At 41.9% G+C, this 20,756-nt stretch overlaps 2 protein-coding genes and 1 pseudogene across 2 annotated transcripts in view; 1 reads left to right on the top strand and 2 right to left on the bottom strand.

Annotated features, from left to right (window-relative positions):
* Window positions 1–3,240, top strand: part of KRR1 (KRR1 small subunit processome component) — a 16,441-nt gene extending 13,201 nt beyond the window's left edge. Inside the window, exon 10 of the mRNA XM_045811139.2 lies at window positions 584–3,240. Coding sequence (XP_045667095.1) covers window positions 584–723 — 140 coding nt within the window. The 3' untranslated portion in view covers window positions 724–3,240. The remainder of the gene's footprint in view (window positions 1–583) is intronic.
* GLIPR1 (GLI pathogenesis related 1) lies at window positions 1,716–20,636 on the bottom strand. Its single transcript, XM_045811140.2, has 7 exons — window positions 20,503–20,636; window positions 19,900–20,168; window positions 18,395–18,637; window positions 9,424–9,536; window positions 3,963–4,045; window positions 2,018–2,044; window positions 1,716–1,914 (listed from the first exon to the last, which is right to left on the bottom strand). Exons 2-7 carry the CDS (start codon window positions 20,089–20,091, stop codon window positions 1,760–1,762), a joined length of 813 nt encoding a protein of 270 aa, XP_045667096.2. The 5' UTR covers window positions 20,092–20,168; window positions 20,503–20,636; the 3' UTR covers window positions 1,716–1,759.
* Window positions 8,169–9,020, bottom strand: LOC148108668 (large ribosomal subunit protein uL23 pseudogene; annotated as a pseudogene).
* Window positions 20,637–20,756: the final 120 nt, after the last annotated feature.

Below are 20,756 nucleotides of genomic sequence, written 5' to 3' on the forward strand. Positions count from 1 at the left end.
GGAAAATTGACATATTAATGAGTACTCTGCAGTTCTAAAATATGGGAAAGTATATAAGTAAAACTAATCTCAAGTACAATTTAAGGGGAAAAATGAAGTTTTAATATTGTTAAATTCAGTAATTTAGCCTGGGTAGCTCAGTCGTTAAGCGTCTGCCTTTGGCCCAGGGTGTGATCCCAGGGTTCTGGGATCGATCCCTGCATCATGATCCACCTCTGCTGGGAACCTGCTTCTTCCTCTCCCACTTCCCCTGCTTGTGTTCCCTCTCTCGCTGGCTGTCTCCATCTCTGTCAAGTAAATAAATAAAATCCTTAAAAAAAAAATTCAGTAGTTTAAAAAACTAATAAACTATAAAGCCATTTTCATGTGTATTTTCACTAATGTATTTTTAAAGTACTTTATGATTTGTTTTCTCTTAAATGTCTAACTTCCTTTAGGCACTTTTTTTATATTTTAGCAGGTATTTTATATTTTACAGCATGACCTTTCACAGTACTCTGAAATTATTATACCAAATACATATTCTTTATGTTTTATATGGGAAAATGTGAAAAATTACATACATCATTTTTAATTTGTCTAGCTTCTACTGAAAATAAAATTGATGTGGCCGCCATCAAGGAGAAGGTTAAAAAAGCAAAGAATAAGAAACTGGGAGCTCTTTCAGCTGAAGAAGTTAAGCTTAAAATGGAAGCAGATGAAAAAAAAAAGAAGAAAAAATAACATTAAAAAAAAACCCTGGATGAGAACTGTTTAAGCTATCTCCTTTTGTAAAGGATTTTGAGATACTAGGGCTTTTTAGTAGCCTATGTGTGAGAAGGAATACTCTGATCACATTTTTCTGAGTTTGTGTCATTCTTCAAAACAGTGTTTATATAAACAGTTGTTCTTTATAAATGTAAATTATTGTATTCTCTGTGTTTTTTGAAAAACGTCATGCTAGAAAGTGGTAGATATATCTTTGTATATATTGCACCTAATGTGTTTTGGCATGTTTTGCCTAAGCATGATTTTAGGTGTAATTTTTAGGTTGTTTGTTTATTATATAAAGATTTTTGGAATGTGGTCATTGTAATTATCCATCAAATCCAGTGTTTGATGCCACTGCTTAGTCTTTAAATATAATCATGTCCCACCATTTGGTTTTGAGCAAAATAAATGCAGATTTTGCAGTGCTCTCTCTAATGTTAGCGAGTAAACAGTTAGGCTTATTTCTTTTTATAATCTCATTTTACATTATGTTTAAGATTAAACAACCCATAAGCAAAAAACACAAGGCCTCTTAAATCCCTTAATTACTATTCTGAGTCTGGGAAAATGGTAAGCCAAAGACCTCAGATTGCAAAGGCGGGGCGGGGTGGGGGGGAACCAGATGTTTAGAATTGAAGCAGCATGCAACAAGTTATGTAGAAATGTTTTTACTAATGAGGGCCAGTGGAGTGATTTAGAATCACCTAAATCAAGCACATTAATTTTGTAGTTTTAGAAGCTGAGACACACAGAAGCTGGGTTGCTTACTGAAAGTCACAGCTGTGGCAGCCTGAAAACAACGCTTATTTGTAGAAAAGTGGAAAGTAAAAATGAGTTTATTCTAGAGATAGGAAGTTAAACAGTTTTTTCTTTTTATTAAGGGTGGTTTACTGCAACAACATATTTTTTTTCTGAAATGTTCTAAAATTAGAAATAAGAAATAATACCCAACTATTAATTTAAAAAAAAAACCCATATATGAACGAATTGTGGTTTTTTGTGGATTATATTAGTTCAAAATAACTAAATGAGGGTATTTATGCTTGACCCAAATGGCCATTATAGCGCTCAGTATTAGGACTGGTGAACTAACAATGAGAAAGAGAGATAGGTATCTGTTGCGTGAAGACACTGGCCAGTCAGGATACACAATAGAGTAGTAACCTGTGAAACAAACATAAAATATCCTCTTAAATGTGGTTTCTCAGAATGCAATAATATAATTCACATAGATCTTAATGGAACAATGAAAGATTTATGTACATACGTGTGACTTTGTCTCGCTTTGGGTTAGCTGTAAAGTCAGAAGAAAGAAAAAAATACGTACTGGTGAGGCTTTATTTTACTTTAAAAAGCCAAGTCTCTAATTATGACCATTAAGCATTACTTTCACTTTCTTACAGTGTTTTTCAAACGTTGGTTTTTAAAGATTTTTTGTACTAACTATACTAACTTGACATTTTTAAATTGACCTTATATATAAACTTTTTATATACTATTACTATAAGTGGAAAATAATTTTACATACCATAACTAGCAGATAAATACAATTAAAATAACAAACTATTAGAATTTAAAAATAATAATTAGTAACAGTCAGCGTGAGCAATTTATTAAAATATTTTCCTGGAAATAGTTCCTGTGCTAGTTACACTTTTTCTTACATACACATTTTTTAAATGTTAAATATTCAGCTCTTGAATATTGAAACAAATGTACATTCATGTACCAGCTAAAATCATCCCATGTATCATTAACATACCCAGCACATTATGCAAAACCATCTGATTTGGCCTCCGTGGGTATTTATTGAACCTGCCAACAGTACCTAAAGTGCCAGAAAGGAGTTTTTTTCCTGCAATATTTGTCATAATTCGTCGGAGATGGAATCTGTTAAAAGCTCTATCCTCATGCACATTAGTATGTTTGACCTTTATTTTTCTTAAGGGCCCAGAGGCTTTTCGTTATTGGATCACAGGCTTCATTTTCTGAATTTTTATCCCAAAAGATTTAGAGGCCAAGATCAAAAGCTAAAACTCCAGGAACTTTATTGTTGTCATTGTGAAGTTGTTACTAATTGTCTAGATTTTTAAAAAGAAGGAATATTTTTTAAGGAAACATGCATTCAAGTTAGTGCTTATTTGCCAGCCAGACTAGGGTATAAGTGAATTAGGCATAATTCCTACCTGTTTGGAATTTAGAATCCAGTGGGAAAGATATTTAACCAGTGGCATTAATTAAATTACTCCTTAAATAATTCAAAAATAATTCTCTCAGTTTTCACCACAGATTTTAAAGAAGCAGCATGGGGTTTGTTCATGGTCATAAAAATGTGAAATTTTGGGCACGAAGAAAACACCAAGAGTAAACTCAACATTTGGGAGTACAGGAAGGATGAATTTGTGGATAATAGGTAATATTTGTAATATTTACTGAGTGCTACTGTGTGCCAGGTTTTTGTTCTAAATATAAATTTTTCTTTTTCTTTTTTCCTTGATCTGTTTTCATCAAACCTGTGAAGAGATACTGCCATCTACATTTTATTGTTGAGCAAATCTGTTCAGACAGTTGCCCAAGGTCACAGTGGTGGAACTGGAAATTGAACCCGGGCATACTGTTTGAAAAATGTGTGGCTTTAGCTCCTATGTTACACTGCCTAACTTGGAAAAAAAGAAAAAAAAGTAAGGTTTATAGTGTTGCAGCAACATGAAAGGAAAAATTCCGTTAATAAATTGATACTACAAGAAGAGATTTGTTACATAGTGGGTACGTGCTACTGAGTTCTTTTAACAAAACTGCTGTGAGTGAAGTGAGTGCTTGAAGCAGGGGAGAGATGGCTGGCTCAGAGAGCTGATCAAAAAGGTATGGCTGTACCTGGAATGAAGATGAGAAATGAGTGTTTACGAATCAGGAGTTTTTTTGATCTTGCTGAGATTAGCAGATCTTGGGTCTCCAGTTTCTATCCTCATAGTCATTTTTGGTTGTACTAATTAGAGCTAAATAAGAAAGATATTATTTCCTTCCTTAAATTTACCTTAAATGGATGTTCATTCCTCGGACAGTAAGCCATCAGTTTGATTGCTACCTGACGCCAACTTCCCTGAAAATAGCTATTAGGGTAGAGCAAACATTTACATTCTTAACTCTGCAGAGAAGGTTTTCTAATTTCAAACACAGTGTATTATTCAAAAGAATATTTTCCTTTTACTCACCGCAGAGATTATCCAAACATTTGTCATCTTTGGGGCAGGCCGTGCAAGTAGATCCTTTTCTGTATGGCCTTTGGTAGGTTTGTCTATAAAGTAGAAAAAAGCTGTCCATTAGGGGAGAGGTTTTTTTCCTGGCAAAATTTACTGTGAATCTTTGACTAAATCTGTAGGATGGAAGTCTACAGATTCTAAGAACGGGAAGTGGAAGCCTGTTAATATTTACAGAGTTCAGGGGAGCCTGGGTAGCACAGTCGTTAAGCGTCTGCCTTCGGCTCAGGGCGTGATCCCGGCGTTACGGGATCGAGTTCCACATCAGGCTCCTCCGCTATGGGCCTGCTTCTTCCTCTCCCACTCCCCCTGCTTGTGTTCCCTCTCTCGCTGGCTGTCTCTCTCTCTGTCAAATAAATCTTTATATAAAAAAAATAAGTGCATAAAATAAAATTTTAAGATTTTAAAGGAAACCAAGTAAGTTCAAATAGTTATCAAAATGTTAAAAATATTTTTGATAGAGCAATATGTGCTTTTCTGTTAAATATTAAATAAGGTCTAGCAAGAGGTCTAATGATGATAGTACCTTTAATGATAGATTACAACCATATTTTGAGATCTCTGCAGCAAGTGGAATGTGCTGATTTACGAAGAAGTACCAACACAGAGGCACATTACTGCTGATATGACGGAAGCGTTGTCTCTACACATAATGAAATGTTATTTTCAGTAGAGGTTAGTGAAAATAAAGATTTAGCTTTTTCTAATCCAAGTTCATGGACTCGACTTCCCTCCCCTAACACTATAGCTTTACCTCCAAAGTTAAGGAGACATTACTTTTTATTAACACAGTGTTTCCAACACCAAATATATGTTCTAATCTTGTTTGGCTCCAGATTAATCTAGGTTGTTTCAGAAACTAAGTTTATCCTCATGCTTAGTTTACACTGTGGAAAATAGTCAAAGGAATATTCTGATAACAATTACAAAAGACCTCCAAAATACACATTAGTCATGGAGATATCATGCATTGTTAGCACAATACTCATTGGTCAAGTTCTAGAATATTTTTAATAAGGTTGTTTGTGCTGTTTCATTCTTTGTTGAATTGTGTATTCCAAACTATAAAGAAGAAGAAATTACTACTTCAAAACCAGGCTAAAGACAAGACAGTTGTGAATTCTAGGGAAATGGCAGAATTCAGCCCGGGAGAAATATGCTACTGGAAAGGCCTGCATTTGTCTGGATAGGAACAATTGAGACCCAGGGCCCTAAAGTATTCTGTCCATAAAGAAGCAGGAAATTTTAGTGTTCCTCTGGTAGCCTGAGAGAATCAGGACCCTGGGACTGAGGAAGAGAAAAAACAGGTCTGTCTGTTTGTTTTTTTAAAGTAATTTCTGTGTCCAGCTGGGGCTCAAACTCACAACCCCGAGACCAAGAGTCGCAGGCTTTACTGACCTAGCCAGAGAGGTGCCCTGAGTAAAGACAGATCTTTAAAGAAAAAGATAAATATGAGTAAGGGTCCTTAAGGCAGGGTACACTAGGTCCTGTAGTATCGATGGTCAGGGTTGTCATTTTCTCTTCCATGCTGTAATCCTCTCTTCAGTAATCACGAGATAGCCTGGCTCTGAGGCATCCAGGGTAATGAAGGGAGATTTGTGTTCGTGTTTGAAAAATGAGGATCAGAATGACCTGAAGCAGCCAGGAGAAGGGGTCAAAACTGTTCTGGGCAATGACTGACTCCAGAGCTTGAGTTACAGGTGACGGGAGAATTAAGCACCCTCCACCCCACTCTTTGGAAATCTCAGAAATATGGGGAGGATATTATGTGGAATGGGGGCCTATGAGGAGAAAAACCAGCTCAGAAGGCAGTAGAAAATGAGGACATCCCTAACCGGTCTCTGTGCTCCCCCTACCCCATGCCCTCCAGTCCATTTTCCACATCTCATACAGAATGATCCCCCCAATTTAAACAGGTCTTGTCTCTCCCTTGCTTATCCTTGGAGGATTCTTTTCGTGATGTGAATGCAGGTTAAATTTGCCATGGCCTACATGGCCCTACAAACTCTGAGCTGCCTCCTTCCCCCAGTTGCCTCTCATTCAGTGGTCCACGCACTCTGCTCTTCTGTCCATTCTTGAATCCTCGCCACAAAATCTTTGCAGGTGTTTTCTGCGGCAGATCCGTTTGTGAAGTTCTTCACATGTCTGGTTCCTCTATTCTTCATGCCTACGCTCGAGTACATACATCATTTTTTCCAAATACGGTCTTGCCTATTGATAGAGTTGATTACGGTATCACTGGTATTTCCTTCATTACTCCTATCATCATGTGGCTATTTTATTTGTATTTTTATTGTCTCTCTGCCCTACAAATACAAATTCCATGGGAGCGGGGACTGTGGCTGGTTCTCCTTTGAAGCTCAGTAAACAAATATTTATTGAATAATTGAATTTATGAATTATTTGTATGAATAAATGAATGTTACTCTACAGAAGCATTATAACTGGTTTTAAGTTTCACAACTTATTATTTAGAACTCAAAAGGCAAGTAAAGTGAGTTTATAAGTGAGGAGACGGCATTTGGGCCTCATCATAACGATAACTGTGAGTACTTCTCAAATAATCACCATTGCCGGGTATTACATATACCTGGTGTTTTGCCTAGCTTTCTCATGTAATTTTCATAGCTACTTGATAAGTAGTCAGTGCTTTTATTATCCTGATCTTTTGCAGAGGAAACTAAGGTTCAGAGAGATTAAGTAACTTGTCCAAGGTCACACAGTAAGTGAACCAAGGTGGTAGGTCTCAAGACCCCATATCTTAACCATTAAGCTATATAAATGTCATGAAAAGTCACCACTGATTGACTTAATGGCTTTGGCTGGTATTTCCTGGGTTTTCCCGATTTTCTGACTTTGGGATTTTAAGTCAAAGTTGTTCTCTTCTGAATGAATGACGCCTGATTTTAGTCCTTTCACTTCCACCTACACTCAAACTATCAAACATTCTTCTGAACATTACTTCAGGGAAAGAGAGAGAGGCTTCTAACAAATCTTTTGGAATCCCAAAGATTGGAAAAATCCAAACAAAATTCAAGGGCAACAAATTAAAAAAAAAACGTTGGGGTGCCTGAGTGGCTAAGTTGGCTTAGCGTCTGCCTTTGGCTCAGGTCATGATCCCAGGGTCCTAGGATCGAGCCCCGCATCAGGCTCCCTGCTCGGCGGAGGGCCTGCTTCTTTCTCTCTGCTGCCTGTTACTCCCCCTGCTTGTGCGTGCTCTCTCTCTCCGTCAAATAAATAAATAAGATCTTTAAAAAAAGTTATATATATGACAGAGAGTTAAAAGTTTTAAAATACAAGCCACCATAAATCATTAAGAAAACCACTCTAATAGAAAAATGAGCAGACCATATGCTTCACAAAAGGAGGAATGTAAATAGGCAATCAGGTGAAATTTTATAATCACTAGTAGTCAAAGAGATGCAAAAGAAAATATGAGATAACACTTCATATCAAATTAGAAAATATAAAAAATGATAATACCCAATCCTAAGGAAGGAGTATAAATTGTTGTAAATAATAGTAGGGGATTATTTGGCCATATGCATTTTTAAAAACTTAAGATGTTCACTATTTCTAGGAATTGTAGGGAAATCGATGGGACCTAAGACTTCCATATAAGGTTGTGCATCAGATGCTAAAATGCAGAGAACAATCTAAGTCCTTCAGTGGGATGAGCTGTTGTGTCCATGTGGAGCACAGACTCAGAGGCCAGACAGCTCGGGTCACAGTCAGCTGTGACACAGTGACGTAAGAAATAGCGTCACCAATGGTGAAACCCTGGGCAGGCTACTCACCCCATCAGTACCTCAGTTTTCGTATCTGCTAAACAGGGATAGTAAGAGGACCCATCTCAAGACCTTTCATGAAAATTAAATAAGTTAATATGTGTGAAGCACTTCAAAAAGTGCTTAGTGGGACGCCTGGGTGGCTCAGAAAGTTAAGCGTCTGAGTCTGGTTTCAACTCAGGTCTTGATCTCATGGGTCGCAGAACGGAGCCCCACGTGGGGCTCTGTGCTCAGCGTGGAGTCTGCTTGAGATTCTCTCCCTCTGCCCCGCCCACCCAGCTCAAGCAAACTCTCTCTCTCTCAAATAAATAAATAAAATCTTTAAAAAAGTGCTTAGCATATAGTAAGCATTTTATAAGTATTACTCTATTTTTTTATGGTGAAAAAAGGTATGTTTTGATTTAACCAGCTGGGCTCAGTTAGATGATACCAATTTTTTTTTTTAAAGATTTTATTTATTTGAGAGAGCACACGTGCCAGAGAGCACAAACAGAGAGGAGTGACAGAGGGAGAAGCAGACTCCCTGCTGAGCAGGGAGCCCCAAGCAAGGCTCCATCTCAGGGCCCCGGGATCATGACCTGTGCTGAAGGCAGACGCTTAACCGACTGAGCCACCCAGGTGCCCTAGATGTACCCAATTTTGTTGGCGACATCCAAAGCATCATAGTCAGGAGCCACTGAAACACGTGCCTTCTTCTCTCCATCGAGTGTGATCAGGATGTTCACCTTGGCCACATCCATGTCGTAGAGCTTATTCACAGCCTGTTTGATCCGGTGTTTGTTGGCCTTGACAACCACAGTGAACACAAGTGTGTTGTTGTCTTCTGCTTTCTTCATGGCTGACTTGCTAAGTCAGGGGGAACTTGATGTGTCATAGTGGTCAAGCTTGTTTCCCCTGGGGGTGCTCTTTTGAAGATATTTGCGCTGCCTTGGGAGACACAGTGTCTTGGACCATTGGAAAGTAAGTGATGTGTGGATCTTTTTTTTTTTTTTTTTTTGGTGACTGTGGACACCTTTCAGCACCGCCTTCTTGGCCTTCAAAGCCTTGGCTTTGGCTTTGAGAGGGGCAGAGGCTTCCTAGGTGAAATTCAACACCATCTTTGTGAAAGGGTACTTTCATTATTTTTCTAATTATTCATATCATATTTAAAAATTTAATGACACAGAAAATGTTCATGGTATAATTTTACGTGAAAAATAACCTGCATTTCCGGTATGATCTCCATTTTCTCAATAATGTGTATGATGCATAAACACACATATATGTTTAAAGAAAGGTGGGGGGCATGTCATGGGTCTACCTTGTTTTCCAAAGGAAGAAAAATTGTATCCATTTCAAAACCAAAATGTTCAAAAGTAAATGAAATAAATTACATAAATTGAGAAATTTAATTCCGAGTTATTTCTGTTTTAAAAATTGTGCAAAACAGGTCTGCACACAGACACACACATATATTTTTAAAAAAAAAGTACCACGTGTTAATGGAGTAGATCTCTGGGTAGAGGAATTAATGGTAATATTAATTTTCTTTTTTACGCTTTCTTTATTATCCCAATTTTCTATAATGAAGATAAATACTTCTAAGGAGCGTTTTAAAAAATGTAGAAAGAGGCTGATTTGTTACTTACCCTGGTCCATAGTTGCATATGAAATGGGCTACGTCGGTAAAATGTTCCAGGCCAGCCACTGTGGAACAATGCTGCACTGCACAGCCAACTTTGTAACTGTCTGCCCAGACCACCTGAAAGAAAATAAGGGTTTGTAGCGGGAGGGAGACAATAAAGCGAACATTCGAGTGTGATTCATTAACACAGTGAGGTGTATTCACCCTAGTAGGTAGAGCCATTGCTACCAGGGAGCACGCAGGTGCTCAGAATTCAGTTGCAAACAAGACTTGGAATTGTTATTATTGGGGTGGGAGCCTGTGAAATAAACATATACACGATATTAAGATAATTTTTGGCACTTGAAATAAAATAGTGCTAGGGAGGAGGGGCTGAGCCTGGGTGTCCAGAGAAGGGGCCATGGAGGCGGAGGCAGCACTGGGGATGAGTGCGCAGGAGACCTAAACGTGGGAGGGAGAGCCTTCTGTGCCCAGGGAGCAGAGGCCCAGAGGCCCCACGGTGGAACCGGCTTGGCTGCTGGAGTGGCAGAGAGCAGGCCAGCAGAGCTGGGATCCAGGTAACAGGGAGAATCGTTCACACTGAGGTAAGAGGCAGAGGGGCAGGTCACAGGGAATCTGGTAGGCGAGTGAGCATAGACTCTTTTTCCCATCTCAGAAAGATCTCTTTGGTTGCTATGAAGTCAATGGACTGAGAAGAGCAAAGGAAGAAAGAGGGAGGGCATCTGGGAGGCTGGTTCAGTGGTACAACATGGACAAGATGGTGGCCCACACTTGGTTGGTGGTGGCATGTTCCTGGGAATCCATCAGCTTCAGCTAAAGCCGAAAGGATTTGCTTTTGCTTTGAGTGTGGCGGAAGTGGGAATTTGGGGCCTGAGCAACACTTCCAAGATGAGGAAAACCAGGGAAGGAAGAGGGTGGGTGGGAGCATGGACAGGGGTTCTGTTCAGGCCCAGTAACCTTTGAGATGCCTATGAGACATCCAAGTGCAGAGTGACTTTGCTGCTGAAAATGACCATCTATAGTTCAGGGGACAGAGCGAGGCTAGAGATAGAAATCTGGAAGACACGGGACTAGATCATAGGCAAAGATGATAGATCAACAAGTAAATGAGAGCATGGGGTAAAGAGGAAAAGAAAATCAACCAGCAAAGCAGATTAAAAAGGAGTGCTGAGTGGCATAGGAGGGAAACCAAGGACAGAGGCAGCGTCAGGGAGAGGGTCCTGTGCTGTGGCACCGGACCCCACGGTCGGAAGAGTTCCGTACTTGGTTTAGTTCAACACTGTCACGTATTTTCCCACATTTAGTGGCATTTTCCCCGATTTTTGAACAAGGGACATTTCATTTTTCATGAAGCTCCACAAATTGTAGAGCTCATCTTAACCAAGAGTGTTTGATGTCACAGAAGCCTAAAGAAAAAAAATATTTTTAAAGAGCTAGTGTCTGGAGATAAGCCAGCAATTAAATGACCTGTTTTTACGGTGAGACCAAACTGCATGTTAAATTACTTACTCATTTTTTTCGAAAGCAATTTTGTGACAAGAACTGTGCCAAATACGGGGGATACAGAGGGAATGAGCGGGAGCCGGTGGGCGCCTTTACAAAACGGAGAGAAAAGCTGCCATGGGGCCTTTACGCAGGGGTGTGACTGTGGTGCGGGGGGAGCAGAGGGGGCTACGGAGTGTCCGGTGGGAGCCTGCTCTGACCTAGTGAGGTTAGCCGAAGCCCAGTGAGCTGTCGTAGCGTCAGAATTCTTCCAGAGAGAGCAGCATATGCTCACCCAAGATGGGAAAGGCTCACAGAACTGAGACACGGCTGGTGTCTTGGGTCAGAATCATTATGAACATCAGAAAAAGTTCAAGTTTGCTTAAAAAAAAAAATCAGGGGCGCCTGGGTGGCACAGTCGTTAAGCGTCTGCATTCGGCTCAGGGCGTTATGGGATCGAGCCCCACATCAGGCTCCTCTGCTGGGAGCCTGCTTCTTCCTCTCCCACTCCCCCTGCTTGTGTTCCCTCTCTCGCTGGCTGTCTCTCTGTCAAATAAATAAATAATCTTAAAAAAAAAAATCAATGAAAACCACTCCTTGGGGAGAGAGTATAGAGGGAGGGGAGATGTGGATCAGAGTCTGTGCTTCTCCAAGGCTTAAAGGTGGGGTTGTGGGGGGGGGAGTGGCTAGGGAGGCTGATGGGGCAGGAGGGACGAGGTCAAAACAAGCGGGGGAGGGCTGCAGCTCTCTGCATTCTGTCCTCCGGTTTGGCAACTGTGGGAAGGCAGCTACTGCTCCCCCAGGGGAGGAGCGCTCTCCTTCAGCAAGGGACCGGGTTCTCGCCCTGATCAACGTAGGGGGGTTTCCCTTTCTCATCACACAGGAATCCCCTGCAGGGAACTGAGACCTTTAGCTCAGGGAGAGAGAGCCTGGCTTTATGGCCGTGAATCCTCAGGTTTGACCCTTGTACTTGCATTTTCCATCATTTTTGCATTCATTTACAAAGTTTTACATTTCTCTTCACCGTATCTCAAGGCGATTTCACCTGGGAAGCTTACATTAAAATGCAGGTTTCTGGGCCCCTCTCAGTCCTGCTGAATGTGAGTCACTGGGATTGTCCTTGAAATCTGTATTTTTTAAATTGAGCTATCATTGATACATAACATTACACGAGTTTCAGGTATATGACATAATGATTCAATATTTTTATACACTGTGAAATGATCACCATAATAAATCTAGTTAACATGTGCCAGAAAGAAAATCACAGGCCTGAAATGGCATCACTTATGCTAGGCCATTGTCACGGAACTGGGGCCTAAGGCTTCACCTAATTGCACTTTCAACCTGTCCCCGAAATGCAGTCAGGGACTTTCTGGTCAGCACCAATAAGCTAATCTGTCACAGGGAACTCTCCAAGCCCCAAAGGAAGATGAGGTAAACCGTCTAATAAGACCCCCTTCTCCCCAAAGGAAGATGACCTCATTCAAAATAATCCTTTTTTCTGTTTCTGACTTTTTGTTCTGCTTTAAAAACCTTTCCCTTTCTGTAGCCCTTTGGAGCTCCCCTCTACCTGCTGGCTGGGATGCTGCCTGATTCGTGAATTAGTTAATAAAGCCAATTAGATCTTTAACACATTACTTAGATGAATTTTTGTTATTTAACACATCCATCACCATATAGTTACAATTTTTTTTTTCTTGTGGTGAGAACTTTTAAGATTTACTCTCTCAGCACCTTTCAAATAAATACTACAGTATTGTTAACTGTGGCCAGTCAGCATGCTGTCCATTCCATCCCCGGGCTTAGTTATTTTTATAACTGTAAGTTTGAGCCTTCGACCACATTCACCCATTTTGGCCCCCACCCCCACCCTAGCAACCACCAGTCTATTCTCTGTTTCTAAGAGATTGTTTTTGTGTAGATTCCACATTTAAGAAGGTATTTGTCTTTTTAGGGCCTGACTTCGTTCACTTAGCATAGTACCCTCCAGTTACATCCATGTTGTTGCAAATGGCAGAATTTCTTCTTCAGGAAAATGTGTTACAGATATAGGAATATTATTCAGCCATAAAAAAGAAAAAAGAATCAACCGTATATGTTACCAAGTTCCTCAGGTGATTATTATGCACGCTAACTGGGTGCGACGTTGTCTGTGTTCTCCTTTTACTATCACCTTAGTAAAATCGTTTTATATTTTTTATTCTTTGGTCTCTGAGCACTTTCTTCAGGTGTTGTTTCATCTCAGGTATTCTTCATCTTTGGGCTTCCCACACATCTTTAATGCTTTATGCTCTTTCTTTTGTTCTACTGTCTTTTACTTTTCTTTTCTGGTCTCTTTGTTTCCAAGGGTGTGCAATGTTAATTACCGTTCACTTTGTTTTAATTGATCTCTCTCTCTTTTTTAAAGTCAGGTTGTAATTAACACACAGTGAAACCCATCCTTTTTAGGTGGACAGTCCCATGAATTCTGACAAACACAATTGTGTAGCTACCACCATATTCAAGACCTAGAACATTTCCATTGCCCCCAAAAGTTCCCTTGTGCTCTTTTGTGGTCGGCTCTTCCCCCCATCCCCTGGCCCCTGACAATCACTAGTCTGTTTTTTGTCCCTATCATTTTGCTTTTTCCAGAATGTTATATAAATGGGATCAGTTTAAATATAGTTTTTCCACTCTGGCTTCTTGCACGAAGCCTAAGCATTTGAGACCCATTTGTACTGTTGGGCTCACTTCTTTACTGCACGGACGTCCCACAGTTTAGTCTCCATTCAAGCTGGTCTCTTCTAAAAGCTTTATGGGCATTCAGGTTCTGGGTTCAAAATGTGGGCTCTGGGACTACAAAGACGGAGTTCATACTCCAGCTCAGCCACTCACTCTGTGACCATGGCCTTAGCTTCCTTCACTATTTGGCGAGGATAACGTTCTCTATACCTTTCTAAAAAAACACTGCATCCGGGGAACCTACTGGGGGCACGCACGTCTCTCCTTTGGAGCTTATGCCCCCTTCCCACCATCTTCTTTCCAGTCTCAGTATGAGTCCTTCTGACTCATTATCAGGCACTATTATCAAGAGTATGGTAATACAGCAACATATATAAAACCACGTAGAGAAACTGTGAAACATGTCCCACTTTCATTGGTTCAGTAGAAGTGTAAAAACAACGATTTGGGGAGGGTGGCAGTCCGGCAGGGATTAAAACCAAAACTGAGATGTATGGTGCCATCTAGTGGGCATTCTCAGCACTACCAAACCTAAGCCGCTGCCCCGCGTATATATTGAAGTCAAACTATTCCCAAGTTTTATAAAGGCGAACTGCAGGCAACAAAATATCTAATCTCCCATATTAATATACCACAATTCTTAGTGCAAATCTCTCTCTAGTGAAGACCGAGCTAAAGTGTTGACCTAATGTGTCAAGAAATACCACATCTTTATGAGTAGTAATTGGATCTAAATCTATTGTCTTTACTCTGTACAACCACTGTTTCACCAGCCAAAATCTGAAAATAACTTGCTTTTTATTAATAGAAGATGAGGATAAGTGGGAGGCTATAATATCCACTTGAGGTAATTTCCAGCAAGAACTTAAAATGGCAACTGAGTAGTCTTGAATCTCCAGTCTTGAGATTTCTTACAAGATGAAAACATTGTATTTTAAAGTAAAGTCATCTTTAACCAGGCTATCAAAATCTTCTTTCAATATAATTGGTAAAAAAAAAAAAAAAAAAAAAAGCAAAAAAAAAAATAAATCCCAGCTCATGAAGGAGATCTAACCTTTGTTTAATGCCTACTAAGTACGAGCACTTTACTAGATAATTTATATAAATCCTATTATTTAATCCTCACCACATACCTGATAATCAGGATCCCAGCTCTTCTTCTTACTAGCTATGTGACACTGGGAAAACAGCTTTTTTTTTTTTTTTTTTTTTTTTTTACTAGGTAAAGAACTTTATTCACCTTCTTTCAAACTTAATCTAAGGCTTCTTCCCCTTAATTAGCTGCAAAGAATGAATTGTATCTAAGCAAAAACTGAAAAGAGCTGCAGTGTCCAAGAGGCTTGGGCTTAAAATATATTACAGAGCCATGGAAAAAGGATGAAATGATGAAAAAATATTTCATCAGGTCCATGAACAAAATTTTAAAAAACAGTCATACAACAGCAGCTCCCAGTAACTTTAAGTTCTATCTTCTTCAGAAGATGACTCAGGTCAGTTTGCTTCATTCTTGGAAACTTCATCAAAATTCCACAAGACCCAGGGGCGCCTGGGTGGCCCATGGTTAAGTGTCTGCCTTCCACTCCGGTCATGATCTGCAGGGTGCTGGGATCGAGCCCCCCACTGGGCTCCAGCTCAGTGCGGAGTCTGCTTCTCCCTCTCCCTCTCCCCCTGCTCCTGCTCTCTCTTTCTCTGTCAGATGAATAAATCAAATCTTAAAACAAAAATCCACAAGATCTGGAACTTCCTCCTCCAGCTCCTAGACGGTGCGGGCAGAGCGTCAGCCAGTCTCCGGAACAGGCGGCCTGTGGGCACCAGGTGGGTTGAAGCCGCTGGGGAGCATTGCTGTCCCCGGCTCTGTCTCCGCTCGGCGCGTGAGGGCGAGAGTGTTCGCTGCCAGGGATGCCCGAACCTTTGGGGTGTGGAAGTGGATCACGGCTCCTTGGTTTGTGAACATAGTCACTTCTTCAAGCCGGAGATATTGTTTGCCCCTAACTTCAAGGAGACGCGAAGTTCATGATCCTCTGCGGCAGCCGTTCCCTGCGCCACCTTCTTTCGGTGGGCAGCTCCTTCCCCAGCAGGGCGCGTGCGCTTCTCCTGGTTCGCGCTATTTTCTTTCCTCTCGCTGGAGCCGAAACGGGACCCTGCGGCGGGACTGGGGCTGGCGCTCGGGGGCTCTCCCGCACACCCGCTGAGACTGGGTGCACACGGGCGAGGACGCAAATCTAGGAAAACCGCTTCTTCGTCTCCCTGAGGCCCGTTGACTCATCTGTGGATGACTGCGGCTCTGACGGCTTTGTGGTGAGATTCCAGTGAGATCTTCAACGACAGAGAGGTGCCAGGCTCACTTAGAAGTGGTTGCTGCTGCCGCGATATCGCACCCAGGGGGTCCCTGGACTTCCTCTCCAGGATAAGGCTTGCTCTTCAGAATTGGGGGTAGCATGTAGTGGTCTCAGAGAGAACAGGCTAGGATCACTCCGCATGAGCTGGGACACCTGGATGCAAAGAAATGTGTTTTCTCCTGTCCAAAATGTGAGCCCTGCTTTTTTTGTCCTAGCTGTAAGGGGAAAATGTACAAGTAAGCTCAGCTACTTTGGGGAGGGCCATCTCTGAAATCTCAGGTCTAGAAGACTTAAAATCAACTTTCCTCCTCGTGTTTTTAGTCCCCGGAATGGCGGACATGGAGTGTGTTGACTTCCATGATTTAGGAGTCTGTGGTCAATTTAACAGTCCTTTGATCTTCAAATCCCTGGTGTGGCGAGTGGCGAGCTACTAGCCATTCTTCCGAAGTACAAAGCTCATTTGTATCCACTGGACACCTCGTTAATTTTGCCTGGAGTTCTCTTCCTTTTCCTTTCCATTTGATAAACTCTCACTTAGTTTCCAAGAACCAACTGATAAGCCTCCTGCTGTGTGGACAACTCCTATTTCTCCGTACCTCCCCTTGGCCAGATACGTTGCTGTGTCTTCTTTACCCACGTGGCACCTCGTCAGTTTCTCCACATTTCACCAACCATGCGCTGTATTACATCTGCTTACACACACGTCTCTCCCCAAAAAGGTCACCTCCTAAGGGTCAGGGGCCATTGCCATCTGTGTCCCTCATTCCCTACCCCATGCAGCATTTCTCCTCATTTTACCTTTCTTTTTTTTTTAAGATTTTATTTATTTATGTGACAGAGAGACAGCCAGCGAGAGAGGGAACACAAGCAGGGGGAGTGGGAGAGGAAGAAGCAGGCTCCCAGCAGAGAAGCCCGATGTGGGGCTCGATCCCAGACCACCAGGATCACAGCCTGAGCCGAAGGCAGACGCTTAACGACTGTGCTACCCAGGCGCCCCTCATTTTAACTTCTTGGCGATTGTACTCCTAGATAATATGGTAGGACATAAGCTGTTGGCCCAGGCTCTGTTTGGCAGGAATCTGTACGAAGATATAGGACCAGGGAGTGCCTTACAATAGTGCTTCGTGCAGCGTAGAAGCTTACGCACAGACTGAATGGGAGTCCGTCCCCTCAAACTGACCATTATTTTTGGAGATTTAAACAGTGTAACGTTTAATGGTTCCAGCTACCACTTGTAGACAACTTGAAGTTAGCTTTCTGGCCCTTGAGGACTTGTGGGATTCTGGTGGAATCGATTTTCTGGTTACAATTTTTTGTGAACATAAGCCAAGATGAATGGTTTATGGGATAAGTCTAGGGGAAACCTTATTTATATTTTCAAGAAAGAGACCAATGCTACTGGTGGTTTCATAACTCCTCCTTGTTGATAATAATCCTGAGGTGAAAATGTCACTGAAATCTGCCCTTCCTGTCACATCATAATAATACATAGCGATGTCGGCCTTGTTTTACCTGTACCCACACCAGTGAGACCAGAGGCTCTATAAGGCTGAACGGCACAGAGTTTTCCCAACATTTTGCTCTTTAAAAACACCTAGTAGTCCACATTAACTACCTTGTTAGAAATGTTTTTGCCCTCATCCCTCATTTCAACACATTTTTGTACATTAGAACCAGTCAGACATGGGGTCAGCACCTTTAGTTATTGTCTTGACAAAGACTGCCAGGAAACAAAAGTAAATAAATGAAATGTGGCCGGGGCAGGGAGGCAGCAGATAAGTAGACCATAGATGATGCTTCCCGAGGGGTTTGTTTCCACATGTTGCAAACATGTTTAAAAAAACAAATCTCAGTGGGACCCTCTGAATGTGGCCACTGGGACTAAATATGGTACTTTGGGGGAGAGGGGAATTTATACAAGCTTACATGCTGGCCTCTCCTCTGTTGTTTCTCTTGTCGTCCTCGTGGGACACATCGTAGGCTCTCCACCCGCGCTTGGAGGAATGGGAGGATATGGAATTGAAGCTTCTGTTGGAGATGCTGATTTCTCCCAATTTTAGAGCCCCAAATCAAGGGCCTCCAATTCCCTAGAGGACTCATCCCTGAAAATCCATTCACTCATCACATCCTCTGATGGCTCTCACATGGAGTAAAGTCCCCCAGGGGGGTTGCTGTTGTCGAACATCCGAAGTCTGTCCAGATCGCTGAGCCTCACTTTTAGGTTGACTCACATAACTGACCTCTTCAGGCACTACCTCCCCTGCTATGGAAGTTTGCTCCATTTATTTATTTTTAAAGGAAGCTTGCAACCCCTACTCTTTCATATTTACAGGTGCACCGGCTTACTATATACTTTCTTAACACCAGATTCCAGTTTTCTTTTTTACCCTTGAAAAGAGGGTTTCACGAGAATATAGGGAAGACACTTACCTGAGTGTAATGGCCACAGACCTTGCTGCATCTCTGAGTCTCGAAGTCGTAGTACTGAATTTCACTGTGCCAGTTTGTGATGGCTGAAGACACAGAGAATATGGATAAAGATCCAGTCCAGATGTTTTCTCCCACTGAAGTGAAATTTGGGTGCAGCTTGTTCGACCCCAGCTGTCCATTGTGGGCAAACCGACAGTTTTTTGCCCATGCTTTTGCAATTCGGGCTAGTGCGGGGTCCCAAGTCTGCCAAAAGAAACATTATACAATAAGAGGGTCAGGAATGAAAATTGGATTTTGGAAAGATCTTCCAACGACAGCGAGGAAAGAGAGTTGAAGAGGGATCCGCGTAGACACTGGAAGATGAGAAAGCTGGTGATCAGAGGGTTCCTCAGCCTCCTACAGTTAACGAGAGAACAGAAAGCCCTCGCACGTCGTAGAGTACGAATTATACCTCTTGCACAACTCTCAAGCCCTGAAGGCTGTAAGTCGGCATCACCAAATCTGCAGAGAATCAGGAAATGTTGCAGGCCACTGCACCCCCCTCACTGATGAACCGCACCCTGGCCCTTTAAAACTCTCCTGGCGGGGCAGAGAGCGTGGGGCTGGATTTTGGACCACAGTCTGCCTCCTCCCCAGTTGGCCAGCCTCCTGAATAAAGCTCCTATTCCTTCCCATTCAAGAGGAATGAAAACTGTTACCAAACAATGTCACTGGAGTGAGCAGAGTGAGAATTTGAAAGGGGCATGAGGCGTGATGAGGGTGATGAGGGAACTAGAGAAGGAACCACTGCACGGGGGTCCTCAGCTAAGTGGGGTCTTCGCTACAGCAGAGGGCCGGTGGGAAACTTGTGGAATTCGGCAACTACATGAGGGACACAGATCAACATTTCACTGTGGGCCGATTACGTGCAGAATATTGTATGCTTTGTTTCATGTACTTTATATAATTTAATAAACACAATAGGCCCCACCCTAAGGAGCCCAGGAATGTTAAAATCCAGCTCACAGCCAAGCTGGGGCTCCAACCCAAGCCCGACTGATTCAAAATCGTATCCTTTCCTGAGATGCTGTGCTGCCTTCCTTGAGAAAGCCAATACTTTGCCAGCAGCCAAAAAAGAAAACCAAAAACAAAAACAAAAAAACAAAACAAAAGACCAACCCCCCCCCAAAACCAAAACAAAACCCAACAACTTAGAGACAAAATAAACAAAAAAAACCTTCAGAAATTAACAGGGAAGAAAGTGGCAAAAACAATGTAAAATCTATCTATGACTGGAGGAGAAGAAGTATCTAAAAAGAAAAGTAAAAGGTACTTGCCAAGCTTCCTTGCTAGAGATGAGTCAACAGATACACCGGATTTGCTTTCATCACAGATCACGAATTTACTGTACACGTTACTCACGATGAAAAAAGAGCGTTCCGGATTAGCAAGGACTTACCGCCCAGGTCAGTACACATTCGTTGGTTTTTACTTACTTATGCCATGAATACTGCCCTTTTCCTTACCATGTACAGCATAGCACTGGCCGTTGGAGTCACCTCTGACCGGAACTTGTTATGAATTCGAACACAGTCTTTGATGAAATCTTCATTTTCGACATCTGGCAAACTGTTTGCTCTATATTCCTGACTGGGAACTACAGAAACGATCCAAGCTGTCATAGCAAGTGTGACTCGCATGCTGGGTGTGCCTGGCATGGAGCCCCGGGGGGCTGGACGCCAGAGCCACCGCTGCTCCTGACGTGTGTGCCGCTCTCAGTTTTCCTGACTTCAGTCTCGAGAGGAAAAAAAAAAAAGAAAAGCAGACCATGAGTTCATCACAAGTTTAAAGAAATGGGTTTCTCCATATATGGTTTGCCGCCACTTTGGGGCTTTTAACCCCGTCTTTGCAGTGGTTCTCAGTAACGTATTTCTTACTTCCCTAAGCGTCTTGCAAAATGCTTTTCAAAAGCTTTTTAAGAGTCGTATCAGTTGGAATATCTGGCTAACATCTTAACTTGACAGAATTCTTTCAGGATGGTGTGTGTGTGTGTGTGTGTGTGTGTGTGTGTGTGTGTGACCAAGGGAAACAGAGGGCAGAGAGAGAGAAATGGGAGAGAGACCACTCACCTCCATTTCACATTTTAGTTTAAGTTCTGGTCCTCCCTGGCTGTAAGACCTTGGACAAGTTACCAAGCTGTCATCCTCAGCTGCCTGTTTCCTGAATGAGGCAAATCAACCTTTTTCTAGCCCCTTAATCAGAGAGGATTTGGGAGAATCCAGTGAACTAGCTGCTATATTAACACATATTAAATTTCTGCCGCGGGTATTCAGTTTCGTAATATGAGATAAACACCGCCCTCCAGGAGTTCAGAGAAGTAGGA

Source organism: Ursus americanus, chromosome 17 (assembly GCF_024610735.1).
Source record: "Ursus americanus isolate L20-20 chromosome 17, mUrsAme1.1.p, whole genome shotgun sequence".
Classification (NCBI taxonomy): Eukaryota; Metazoa; Chordata; class Mammalia; order Carnivora; family Ursidae; genus Ursus; species Ursus americanus.